This window comes from Spermophilus citellus (assembly GCF_964194105.1).
Source record: "Spermophilus citellus genome assembly, chromosome: 16".
In the NCBI taxonomy this organism is placed as follows: Eukaryota; Metazoa; Chordata; class Mammalia; order Rodentia; family Sciuridae; genus Spermophilus; species Spermophilus citellus.
Window position 1 is genome coordinate 74,295,947 of NC_138196.1, and position 12,938 is coordinate 74,308,884.

Consider the following 12,938-nt stretch of genomic DNA (forward strand, 5'->3'; position numbering starts at 1 on the left):
CCCTCTCTCCAGCCAGCTGTGAGGCCCAGACCTGTGCCTCCCAGAGGCCAGGAGAGAATCCACAGCCCTGCTCCCTCCCTTCCAAGGGGGCTCTCCTCCCCCTTCTCTCCCTGCTCTCAGGGAAATAAAGCAGAAAGAGGACAGAGGGAACCTGCTCTCCTGCCTGGGCTGGCCACTTTTAGACTCTGGAGAGCGTCAGACAGCCTGTCCAGCCCAGGTTCCCAGAGAGCCTTCAGTGGATGGTGAATCTCACACTACCCTGAGGCTCCTCCCTGTCACAGGGGCAGATGCTGTGCCAGATGTGTCTAGACTCTGGGGATCGCCCCACCAGGGAGCAGTGCAGCACAGTAGACCCCGTGTTGGCCCTTTAAGTAGGAAGCAGTGGTGGGAAGCAGAAGGTACACCCACTACCTCATCTTCCCGGAAGCCAGCCAGTCTGGGACCCTCTCCTCCCGGATTGGCCTCAGGTAGGATCTTGCAGCCCTGCAAAGGGGAGGGAGAGGCCCAGAAGGGTACTGCTCATTGCAGCAGCAGTGAAGTCCCAGTGATGTCACAGCCACTTCTTGCTCCCTTCTCTGATAGGGTTGCTCAGGACAGCCTGGAGGACCATGACCAGGGTAGAAGCCCTCGGCAGTGGGAGCCTCCTGGCCGTGCTACCCAGACACTGTCCACCAGCTTGGCACTGGCTGCTCCTTAACAGAACTTACAGTCATTGGCCACAGTCCCTGCTCAAAAGCCATATGCCCAAAGGAGCCAAGATCATAACCCTGTCCTGACAGAGGGGCTGCAGTCCACAGAGATGGACCCAGCCCCCTACCGCAATCAGGCTCCTTATGAACCCACATAGCCTCTCCAGGCTTATGTCCAAGACTCCAAGCAGACTCAGGCTTCTCAGGAATGAGCCTCCTGGCCCCCACCAGGCCCACCTTCAGAGGCAGCCAGTGGCTACAGCACCCCAGGTCCAGGGCGGGCCCAGTGGGGGAGGTTCATTACCAGTAGTAAAAGGTGCAGGGCATCCGGGAGACCCACGCCAAACAGAAGCTCTGCGGGGGGCTTATGTAGAGGTCCTGAACTGCAGTGTGGGTCCAAAACCACCCCAATAGTGGCCCCAAATCTTGAAGGCCACTGAGTAGGTCCTTAACAGCAGTTTAAGGTCCTCTGTCACAGTCAACCAAGAAGCAGAGGGACAGGCCCGTCTGGATGGTCAGATGTCCACTCCACATGCTCGTAATCAGGGCCATGGGCAGTCTTTGGTGGAGGGAGGAGGAGAGGAGGGCAGGGAGGAAGCAGGTGTGGAACAGAGCTCTCCTCAGGCGTTGGGAGCCATTCAGGAGGCTGCAGGCCGGGAGACTCTACAAAATTCAGGAAAGTATCGAGCTCTCCAGAGTCAGCCTACCCTTACCTCCTGGCTGCGTCAGGGCTCTGGACGAGGCCAACCGCAGTGCAGCTTGGAAGAGCCCAGGTTAAGGGAGATTCGGTGACGACTCCAACCATTTCCCAGCCCCTGTCTCCCTGGGGTCCCGCTGTCCCCAGTGCATAACTAGCTGTGGAAGAGCCGTGCTGGAGCTGCCCCGACTCTGACTCCTGGCCTTAAACCAGACAGAGATAAGCACGCCCAGAGCTCCCAGACTCCTCTCTCTAGGACCACCTCTCTAGCCCTTGGCACAGAGGACAGCCCAGGTTGGCAGTCGGGAGACCTGGCTCTGCTGCACTTAGCAGTGACACTGGCCAAGTGCCCCCCTCCCTAGGCCTCTTCTCCCTAAACCTGTAGCCAATCCCAGTGCGCTTCCTGCCATAGTCAGAGGCGGAAGAGAAACCCCAATGTCTAGGCTCCAATGCAGCTAGAATGTAGGGGTCCAGGTTGTCGAAGTGGCCTAGTACCCTTGGGAGAGGTGTCCAGGCTTCCAGGACCCACCCCTGACTTGACTGTCAAATCAAGAAAGTTGGGAGCTTACTCCTCACTCCCTAGTGCTGTTCATTTCTGCCGCCACCCACCCACCTACCTCTCAGGAGTAAAAAGGTCCCAAGCATGAGAGCAAACATAGCCCACTGTGAACCCTAGCTCTACACTGGGTGACTGTGTGACCTTGAATATGTCACTTAACTTCTCTGAGCCTGTTTTTTTTCATCTGTAAACCTGGGATGATAATAACACTTGACACAGTTACGAGGATGGAACAAGGCGAACTTTGAAGAGAAAACTGTCGCTGCACCTGACCAACAGCAGACTCCTCATAAGTGAACCTACTTTCCTTTCCTCTCTGAGAGCTTTCTCATTTCAGGGCTGCAGTTCTCCTAGGTTAGAGGAACTCTCTGGGCACACTGGCCTTGGGGCTCAGTGCATGGCTACCCCTGCCAGGGGGGCAATGCTTAATCCACAGCAAGGAGGGTCTTGTGGGGCAGCAGGGACAGATTTCTGGCCAGCTGGTAGCCTTTTTGGGCACCTCGGGTGTCACACCCTGTACTTGACTGTCCCTGCGAACGAGGCTGATTCTAGAATCCTTGAAAAGCTTTGCTGCTCCAGTTTGCAAAAAAAATACACGTGATGGACTCGGAGTGCCGGGGAAGAGGGCAGCCAGATGTTCTCCCCAGAGACCCCCAAGACCCCCGACCCAGACTCCTGCCAACCAGAGCTGCTGCTTCTGCCCCACACCTCCCCTCCCCCACCAGGACATCTGGTTCCAATCTCCTCCAGATGCTGCAGCCACGCCATTTCATAGCCGATCACCTCAGCTGGGCTTCCGGAAGGCGTCCCTCCATTTCGGGGGATGGTCCCTCCTCATCCCTTGAGACCCCAGCCACCTCTTTTCCTACCAGGAAGAAGAGACACACCCCGCGAGGGACTCCAGCTGGCCCCCTCCTTCCTTCTGCTTTGTGGAAGGCGTGGGCTTTTACCCACCTGGACTAAGAGGAGCGAGGCTGGCCTGGGAGGGAAGAGCCAGCAGGGATGTGGGCACATGTCTGGGCAGAGGGGAACGTGGGAGCTGTGTGTTGGGGGGCACCTGTGTGCATCCACATGTTTTTGTTGGGTGTGTCCGTGAGTTTGTGCTGCTCAGAACACCCCACCTGTTACCTGCTTTCTGGCCACTGCATGTCCCCCGCTGCCTGCATGGGAGACAGCCAGAGTCCAGGGGGAGCCCTCACGTGGGCACCCTCTGGTGCCTCCTGGGTTTCCTCTCAGCCCGGCCAAGGGAGTGTGTGTGTGTGTGTGTGTGTGTGTGTGTGTGTGCACGCGCGCCTCACACGGAGACCTTCCTCCTTCTATGGGTCAGATTAGATAGACCTCTGGTCAGAACGGAGCCCAGGGCAGACTCTGACAGATGTCCTGACCCTGCTCCATCTGACAGGTACTTCAAGCAGCCTGAGGCTGGCCTTGTGCCGGGGAGTGGCCATCTGGACAAAGGAAGTGGAAATAGCCTTCTGGAAGAAACTGCACGGGGCCTTTCACCTCCCCCAGCTGCCCTTGTGCCCCACTAAGAGGACTCTGGAAGCCTATCCACTTCCTAAGAAACCCAAAGGGCTCTCCAAAGGAAGACTGAACCCGGAGCCTCTGAAGAAATCTGAGCACCAAGATCTGTCCCGAGGCAGGAGGGTGCACCCTGGAGTCTCTCCCCAACCTTGGAATCCTAGGCTAAAGTGCCGCCCACTGTGTCTTTAAAAAAAAAAAAAAATCAGCCTCCAAAGCATTCGTGACTCCACAGCACCCCCTGGAGTTTTTCTGTAACTAGCACAGCCTTGGTTAGCTGGCAGAGGTGTGGAGGGAACCTTAGGGCCACGCGTCTGAGACCACCCCACCTGTATATTACTGTCCAAGGCGCCTCCTGACAGTCACTAGGGAGGCAGGCCCAGGACAGTAAAATGGGAAGATTCAGGTTGCTGCATCAAATCCTGGGCACTGTGACCTATCGGTGCACAACACAGGCATCCCTTTTAATTTCCTGTGTCTTAGTCTCTTCATCTGGTAAGTAGGAATGGCATTGTCCAGGGCCATTGTGTGGACTAACAGGGCTGATGTGCGACGCGCCCCCCCCCCCCCCCCCGCCAGCCCGCCCTGGGCCTCAGGAAGCAGCTGCCTGTCCTTCAGCTTTCCTTCCTATCCAAGGCCCAATGACACATGTGAACCTGGCCCTGACTCAGGCAGTGTTGGTGAGATGCCTCTCTGACTCCTCTCAGCCAGGACCATTTTAATAAGTCCATAATAATAGACGCAGAGGTGACTCAGATCTGCAGACGAGGAGCCCTGCCGGTGGGGGAGGGGACACCCCTACTCTCAGGAGAGGGAAATCTAGTGGCATGGCAGGCTGCAGCAGCCTCAAGGGCTTCAGTGGGGGCCCCAAAGCCCAGGGACCTTGGTGAGGCCTCCAGATGACCACAGGTCTTCCTCTAAGAGGCCCCAGTGTCCCTGGGGAAGCATAGGGTGGACCCAGATGACCTCCAAGTTCCCTTGCAAGCTGGAGATGTGTCGATGCTTTCTGAACCCTGCTGCCTACAGAATTGGGTTTACCCTTGGCACAAACTCCAGTGGCCTGTCCTGGTAGGCGGAGTGGGAGGCATCCCCATTTGAGCTCCTCTGTGGAAAGTGCAGTTCACCCTCTCCTCCCCACCCACCCCAGGGCCCAAGAGAGGCACCTGTGCTCTCCGTACCCCAGGTGATGGTATCAGGAAGTGGGGCTCAGGGTGGGGCCTCATGAATAGGATCAGCACCCTTATAGAAGAGGCTGAAGATAGCTGTCTGTGCCCCAGAGCGCAGCCCTCACCAGCACCCAACCTGCTGGTGACTTGATCTCGGACTCTTCAGTCTCCAGAAGTACGAAAGGAAAATTTCTGTTGTCTCTAAGCCACCTGGTCTCTGGTCCTTCTATATGGCAGCCTGAACGGATTAAGGATTAAGACAGGCAGGGCCCTGTGGCCATGGTGTTTTATTGATGCACATCGCAAGCACAGCACAGGTGCCCAGGAAGGACACGGAGCCAGGGGAGGGCAGCAGGCCACCCCCACAGCAATGTCGTCAGCACAGGGGAAAGAGCCTGGGGTCCCATGTCCTCTCCTTCTCCACACATTTCCCAGAGGCCCCAGAGCTCCTGACCCGCCCCAAGGAGGGAGCTGACTGCAGCACTCCCCAGCAGCTGGCCATCCACCTGCCCCTCACTGAGGTATGGCCTTGTTGGCCTGTCGGCCCCTCTGTTCTTCATTGCAGAAATCAAGCTGTTCATCCATGTCCCTGTCACCTCTGCAAGAGTCACTGAGGCTGCTGTCCATGGTCTCCGCCAGAACCTCCCCTTTTCTCCAATGTTTTGTTTGTCATGGGGAGTCCACCTCTCCACCCCCATGCCCCATACAACAGCAGGAACTGGGGAGAACGCAGGGAGCCCGGGGGGGCCCTCACCACAACGTCCTGGAGAAGTGGCCAGGAAAGCAGACAGGACAGGAGGTGGCTTGTGAGGCGGAGTGGCCCACAGCCTGGGTCACACACAGGCACAGGACAGTCACGGCACCATGGCAGAGCGAGCGAGTGAAGCGCACAGCCAGCTGGGGTGCCAGGGCGCTGCAGGCGACCTTCAGTTCTTCAGTCTCATGTCAAGCCCCACTAAGGCATGGGGCAGCCTGCTTCCGGCTGGGAAAAGGGTCTCAGGGGTCTGTTCCCCCCTCCTCGACCCTAGCAGCTGCTGTTCCAGACCCCAGCGTTCTCTGAGCAAGACAGAAGTTTTGCTGGGGAATGTGCCATCTCCACACAGAAGAAAGGAAAATCCCAACAGCCCCGAGCCCCCAAAGCCAGGAGAAGAAAGAGGGCCCCTTTCTAGAGCGTCGAGGACATACGAGTGGGAGGTGGAGGAGGGGAAGGACAGCTCTCCCATGCAGGAAGAGGGTTATTTGGGGCAAGGAGCAGCTAGGGTGTGACAGCGGTGCAGGCGGCTACTTATAGGAAGGAGAGAGGGGGCTGGCCTGGACGGTAAGCCCCCAGGCCCAGTTCAGTAAGGAGGGGGCTTTCTGGGGTGGCCCTGAGTGGGGGGGCTAAGAAGGAGGCGCCCCACAGCTCTCTGCATCTCCCTGGAGGCGGCCAAGCTACACATGGGCTTGCTTCCCCAGAGATGCTTCCCCAGGAGAGCCTGGGAGGCGGGCAGGACCCTGGGAGGTGGAGGCCTGGATAAGGCAAAGAGCCAGAATGGGAAACGAGAGCAAAGGGGGAGTTCTCCAGCAATCCAAACCACCCACTGGCCTACCGAGGCTGAGAAGCCTTCCCGAGAACACCAGGCCTGGGGTTGGCCACGCTTACCCAGAGGACCACCATCGTTGCCTCCAATGCCAAGGGGCGGGGGAGGGGCTAGTGGATGGAGCAGAGGGAGCAGGGGGGCAGGGAGAGAAAGCCAGCTCCCTGAGCCTGTGCCACCCACCTCTACCCTCCCGTCATCTCTCCCCAGCCCCTCAGCCCCCCCGGGAGTCCCTAGCGGCCCACACTGATGTTGCAGGTCTTACAGCTGGGGTCTTTCTTGGCGTCGGCAGTGGACAGACTCATGAGCTGGTGCCCGCTGATCTCCCCCAGGGTACCCAGGGACAGGTCAACAGGCTCGGTGTAGATGATCTCCAGGATGAGGTCCTGGGCGTGACGGAAGACCAGCTCCCCGTCCTCCACGCTGCAGGTCAGGAACTTGTTGCAGGCAATGTCCAAGAGGGGCAGGCGGTCGCGGCAGAAGCGGTCCCCCAGGGAGCCCTTGGGTGCCAGCACCAGTATGGCGTAGTGGTAGGCTGTGTACATACAGTAGAAGTCCGCAAAGTAGAGGTTGGTGCTGGGGTTGAAGAGGCGCTGGGCGGGGATCTGGAAGCGCCAGCGGCCATAGGGGGAGTCCTGGGGGGGCTGGCCGGTGTTGAACTCGGTGTTGCAGCTGAAGAAGACCCCGTGCAGCATGCCGCTGGTGGGCGAACCGTGGCTGCCGCTGTTGTCCTTCAGGTAGGGCTGCAGCATGTTCCCGCAGTGGGTCCTGCCCACCCAGGACAAGCATCAAAGGGGAGAGACAATGCCACCGGTTAGCTGCGATGAGGCTTGGCTGCTGGCTCCCAAAGCTCCCCCCAGCCAACACTTCCACCAGTCACAAATGGAACATTCCAGAATGCAAGCACAAGGCGGGCTCTGGAGATTAGCTCATGCAGCCTGCTTCTTCCCAGCTGAAAACCCTTCAAAGGGGCTTGATTGAGATTAGCAAGGCCCCTCAAGAACTGGTCTTTCTGGACTCATTGCTGCCTCTGGTACCTGGCAACACCCCACCCCCACAGGTAGCACCCCCAGCCATGGGCTCTCTTCCTTCTGTACCTCTGCAGGGCTGTTCCCTCTGCCTGGCTGCCCTTCCCATCTTCCTCCACCTGGCTTGGCAATTCCTAATCATCCTCCAAGGACCAGCACAGGGGTTCCCTCTCCTCTGAAACTTCCAGAAACATGAGGTACTTGCAATTCAATCAAGATTTGGCTACCTAGTATGCTCGACACTGACTTTCGCTCAATGATTACACATACTTATGACATTAAATCCTTCTATTCTATTTCTCAGACCAGACTCTGAGGTTTTCAAAAGGATGGCTTGTGCCTTAGTCTTTATATCCAGGCTCCTCGTAAGAGCCTGGCACACAGGGGAGCTCCCTGTCTCTCTCTTCCTGGCTGGTAAAGGAGTCCAAACCAGACCACGGCCTCTCTTTTTAATACAAATAACAAAGGCCCCAAGGTCCCCATTGCACTGGGTAGGGTCCAAACACCTACCCTAGCTGCCTATAAGGATAAAGACAGTCATGGTGGAAATTTACCCCCTCCTAGCTTAGAAGGACATAGACTTGGAGCAGTGTGCTCAGACATGGGGGAAGGTAGACTAGTCCTGTCCCACCACTCTCTCACTCGGTCCTGGCTGCCCTGAGGGACAAGTGACTTTCTGGCTCAACTGGCCAACTGAGGCCCCCCTTGGCCTCAGGCTCTTCATCTGTACATTGAGGGTGTTGGATTGGACCATCAATTTTCAAACACTTTTGGACTACAGAACCCTCTTTTTTTCCCCAAAGAAAAGTATACGTAGATGGGTCATAGGCACATAAAATTGAGGCTGCTCTGCTGGACAACAGGTTTAGGGCCTACTAAGCCCCACCTCCTGATTCCCCATAACCAGCCCCTCAGCAGCACCCTAGGATTTCCCAAGGAGCTTCCCTGACTCCTTAGCACCCAGCTTAACCAGCCAGCTGGACTCTCCCCAGAGCCCTCCATGCTCAGGTCTCTTTCATTTTGCATCGTCCTCGTCACCTCCTCTGTGATCCCGGGCCCTGAATTGGATAGACCTCTGGCGACCTATGGTGGTAGACCCCAGTGAAGGCCAGACCTCATTACCCGGGCTTGTTAGCATGGTGCTCTGCCAGGTGGCCCCGTCCCAGAGTCCTCGACCTTCCCTGAATCCAATCCCAAAGTAGCAGTCACTTCTGTGATATGAGGGCAGGGGGCCCTGGAAGAGGCTCTAGCAGCCTAAGATGACCTGGACAGTCAGGGCAGCAGGCAGAGGAGCTGGAGGAGGAAGGAGAGGCCTGTGGGGGCCAGAGCCACCCTACCTGGCATGCTGGAAGTACTCCTTGTGATGATTGCGGTAGAAGACAGAAAAGCGGAGCATACGGCCAGCGATCTGCTCAGCCTTCTCCTGTAGCTGGGCCAGGTGCTCCTTGGCATAATCTGCAACAGTCCGGGTTGGGCGAGGTGAGCCGAGGGCCAGCTGCAGGGTCACCGCCTCTTCCTCTCCCCCCACTTTGGCCCAACCCCCAGCATGCTCACCAGTCAACCTCTATCTCCTGGAGCAGCAAGGGGACTAGACAGGCCCCAGCAGCAGCTTGGACTCAGATGGGAACAAGCCAGCTGGCTGCAACTGGGAGTGTGGAGAGCTGCATGCTGTCTATCCTTGTCACCTCTGTGTCCTCGCTACCAGAGGCTCAGGGTTCCCTCAGCCCAGAAAAGGCAGGATGCCCTGTTATCATGCTAGGGGCCTTAGGGGCTTTCATCCCAGGCCATGCCCACGTGAAAGGAGGACCAACAGGCAAAAGAGGGAGGAAGGCAAGGTCCCTTGTGCAGGCCCCCCCAAATCCAGCAGGTGGGCGAGAGGCTATCTCCACCACCCGTGTGAAAGCCATTATGATGACAGGTGGGCGTGAAGAATTGGAAAAGTAAGCCCAGGCTCCATAAACAGAATGTTTAGGCAGAACAGAGGCTAGGACACTGGCTGTCTGCTTGAGTCTTTCAGGAGAATCAGGAGCTGGCACCAGGAGAGGATAATTGAACCTTGGGTTTGGGCCTGGGGCTCTGGGGCACAGTCAGGCTGCTGCCAGGCTGGACAGTGTCTTGGTACTAATTAGAAAAAGGTGCCCTTTCCTCATTGCTGATGCATTACTGGTCAGGGCGCTTGGTTGGCAAGAGAAAGGTGGACTGGACTGCAGCCATCTCCACCTCCCCAGTTTGAACCAAACGCCCATGCATGTGCATTTCTGAGAAGGAGCACCTCCCTAGAGTAGGTTTGCAGTGGCTCAAGGAGACTTGGGGCATAGACCTTGGCAGAGGATGGAGCCAGCAGCCTTGGAGGCCCCAGGGCAGAGAATGTTCCCTGACCCTTCCTTGTGATAGGAGTGCAATCTGGAGCAGTTCTCACATGGGCACCAAAGGGATGAAATGTTTTGGGGCAGATCTTGGGTCATAGGTGGCCAAGCACACACAAGCCCAGAGTTGGTTTTTGCTGGAATATGCAAGGTAGGCTCTATTAAGAGAGCTTGCAGGGACCATTTTAATAGGCTTAGGGGAAATTCAGAAAAAGAAAAATGTGATTGTCCCACTAAGTGACCATTGATGGATCATTGATAAACAAAATATGGTCTATCCATGCAATGGAACGTCAACCAGCCTTAAGGAAGAAGCAAGCGATGACACCCTACAGCCTCTGTGTACCTAGAGAAGATCCCACTAAGAGAAACAAGCCAGTCTCAGGTGAAAAAATCCTGGATGATTCCACTTATCTGGGGCACCTAGAGGAGTCAAACACCATAGCGGGAGAATGGAGAATGGCGGTTGCCAGGGCTGCGGGAGGGGAACGGGGAGTGACTGTTTAATGGCTGTAGAGTTTCGGTTTTGCAAGATGGAAAGCTTCTGGAGAAGGCTTGCACAACATGGGATATACTTGACACGATTGCACTGCACACTTCAAAAGGGTTAAGATGGCAGACTTTCTGCTACGTGTGTTTTATGATTTTTTTTTAAACTAGGCTGCATCAGGGCTGGGGATGTGGCTCAAGCGGTAGCGCGCTCGCCTGGCATGCGTGCGGCCCGGGTTTGATCCTCAGCACCACATACAAACAAAAAGATGTTGTGACCGCCGATAACTAAAAAATAAATATTAAAATTCTCTCTCTCTCTCTCTCTCTCTCTATCTCTCTCTTTAAAAAAAAAATTAAAAATATCTCTTGAGTCTCCACTTTCAGTTCTTTAAAAAAAAAAAAAAAAAAACTAGGCTGCGTTCAAGCCAGAAAAGTAATTCCATCCCTTTATGGAGGTGGCATTGCCTACAGGAATGTGGGGACGCCTGTCTCTCATTAGAGAAAAGACAGGCTCTGTAAGGGCAGGGGAGGATCCTGCAGCCCAGTGCCCAGGGCACAGCAGGCATTTGCAAGTGTTTTTTGGATGAAGACCCCCCTCTTGACCACCACTGAGCCAGATGTGCCAAGGAAGCAGGGCACTGATGTGACCGCACAGCCTCACCCCCTGTACAGAACTCCACCGTCTCGCTCCAGCCGGACACCAGGTACTCCCCATCGCTCTGCTTCACCGCCGTCTGCACCGCCACACTGTATTCTGTGCGGGGGCTCAGAAACCAGTGGCCTCTCACTGTCATGGGCAGTGGCACCGCCTTGGCCACGAGCTTGGTGGGGACGTCCTGAGAAGGGCGATACAGATGGAGAGCCAAGGGTCAACCTGAGGGCCACACCCCATCTTGACATTCTCCCAGAATCCTACTCCCGAGAGGGCCTCCTCTTCCTCCTGGGGATGGCCCTTCTCGGGGACACAGGGGCTCCATGTCCCGGCTACCATTTTCCTGCAGAAGCAAGCAGAACCACACAGGCTCTCCAGGTCTCTACCTCTCCTTACATCCCCCTGGTGCCCCGTTCTCTTGGGGACAGAGGGAGAAGGCCACTTAGGAGAAGGCCTCAAAGTTGAAGGCGGCAAGACCTTCATTTTTGAGGGAGACTTCGAGAGTTCTCTGCACACTGCAGTGCTGTCTCCACGGCAACGGCAAATGCTGAGAAGCCAGGGAGGAAGGGAAAATATGCCTTATTCTTTGGGGGGGAGGGTTAAGGGGGTGGTATTGAACATTCACATCACCGTGGCAACTGGCCTGCCAAAAGACACCCAGTCAGGAGAGCCAGTTCCAGAGAGAGAGAGAGAGAGAGAGAGAGAGAGGGTGAGTAGCCCACACTGCTGCTGTCATCCTGAGAGCCAGCTTCTTCCCACCTCACTCTCCTCTGCCCCTCTGCCAGCTGGAGGAGGCTTCCTCCCACCGGCCTCATACGGGCTTTTAACCCAAGCAAAGGACACACCCTCAAGGACCCTCTCACAGTCCTTTACTAGACCAAGTAAACAGTTGGGCAGCGGGCAGGTGAGGGACAGAGAAAATGACAGGGGCCTAAGGGAACATCAAGGACCCAGCAAAAGGGGACCTACTGAGGGTCCCACCGCTCACCTAGTCAACAGCAGGGCTGCACCTGAGCCCAGGGTTTGTTAGAAGCTGAGATGTCATCCCCACATGTGATGTTCTAGGCCCCATCCCACCAGCCCAGGGTGCTCTGCCCGTCTGAAGTCCCAGTCATGACGCTGATAACAGCATTCACACTGTGCCAGGCATCGTGCCAAACACCACGTAGACATTACTCATGGAATCCTCTCGATAACCCTGGGAGGCGGGGTGTGATGATTCCCTCTTCACCAGGAGAGGAACTCGGGCTCAGAGAGGTCAAATCACTTTCCCAAGATGACCCAGTAAGACTTTGGATTTCGGCTGGACTCCGACCCCTTTCTCGATGCTATCTATTATCCTGCCTCCTTCAGGAACAGAGGTGGGGAAAAGCACCCCTGGGCACCCTTGACTCACCCTGTGCTTGAACTTGTTGGAGTTCTTATTCTCCTTCTTGTTGAGGTCAATGAAGTAATGGGTGACCCTCTCCAGGTCACTGTCCTCCATGGCCCAGGAGATGCGGAAGGAGTCGCAGGTGATGTTGTTGATCTCAATGCTGTGGGGAGTGGACAGCAGCTCCATGCTGCCCTCTGGTTTGGCTCCTGTGGGGACTGAGAGCGAGGGGAAGGATCAGTACCTCCTTCCCACCATGGAGCTTTCTGGAATGCGCTGCTCCCAACATCCCTTGGGAAGTGGAGCCTAAGAACACATCGAATGTCCCTGCCCCATAGATCTGATAGGAAAGATTGCATGGGAGGCCTGGAGGGCAGGGACTCAAGGTGGGCTGGATGTCTCGGGGGGGGGGGGGGGCTCTTTGCTCTCCTCTGAGGGTCTGCGGAGCAGAAGGTACCTGACAGGTGGCAGAGGCAGTGGGAATCTACAACGCTGGGCAGGGACAGATTTATAGCAGATGGAGCCGAGGAGGGAGGGGGCCCCAAGCCAGCAGGCGTGAAAAGAGAAAGGGTGGGGGTGGAGAGAATGGGAAAGAGGCAGCGGAGGAGAGGCAGGAAGCACCTGCTGAGGGGACAGAGAGGAGAGGACAGAGGCTGGTAGCAGGCCCGGCAGCCAGGAATCCTCAGAGGCCAAGACCCTGCGGCTCAGGCCTCTCTCCTCCCTGGGGACAACTCAGTGAGGTCCCCCACAGTGCAGGCCTGAGAGGACACTCAGGTGCGTGTGGATCCACCCAGGGTGGAAGGGGCAGCATGGATCACT

At 56.6% G+C, this 12,938-nt stretch overlaps 1 protein-coding gene across 1 annotated transcript; it reads right to left on the minus strand.

Annotated features, from left to right (window-relative positions):
* Nucleotides 1–6,442: 6,442 nt before the first annotated feature.
* PHYHIP (phytanoyl-CoA 2-hydroxylase interacting protein) lies at nucleotides 6,443–12,332 on the minus strand (the record flags this gene model as incomplete). Its single annotated transcript, XM_081269861.1, has 4 exons — nucleotides 12,144–12,332; nucleotides 10,757–10,931; nucleotides 8,575–8,692; nucleotides 6,443–6,977 (listed from the first exon to the last, which is right to left on the minus strand). The coding sequence occupies exons 1-4, from the start codon at nucleotides 12,306–12,308 to the stop codon at nucleotides 6,443–6,445; spliced, it is 993 nt and encodes a 330-aa protein (XP_081125987.1). The 5' UTR covers nucleotides 12,309–12,332.
* Nucleotides 12,333–12,938: the final 606 nt, after the last annotated feature.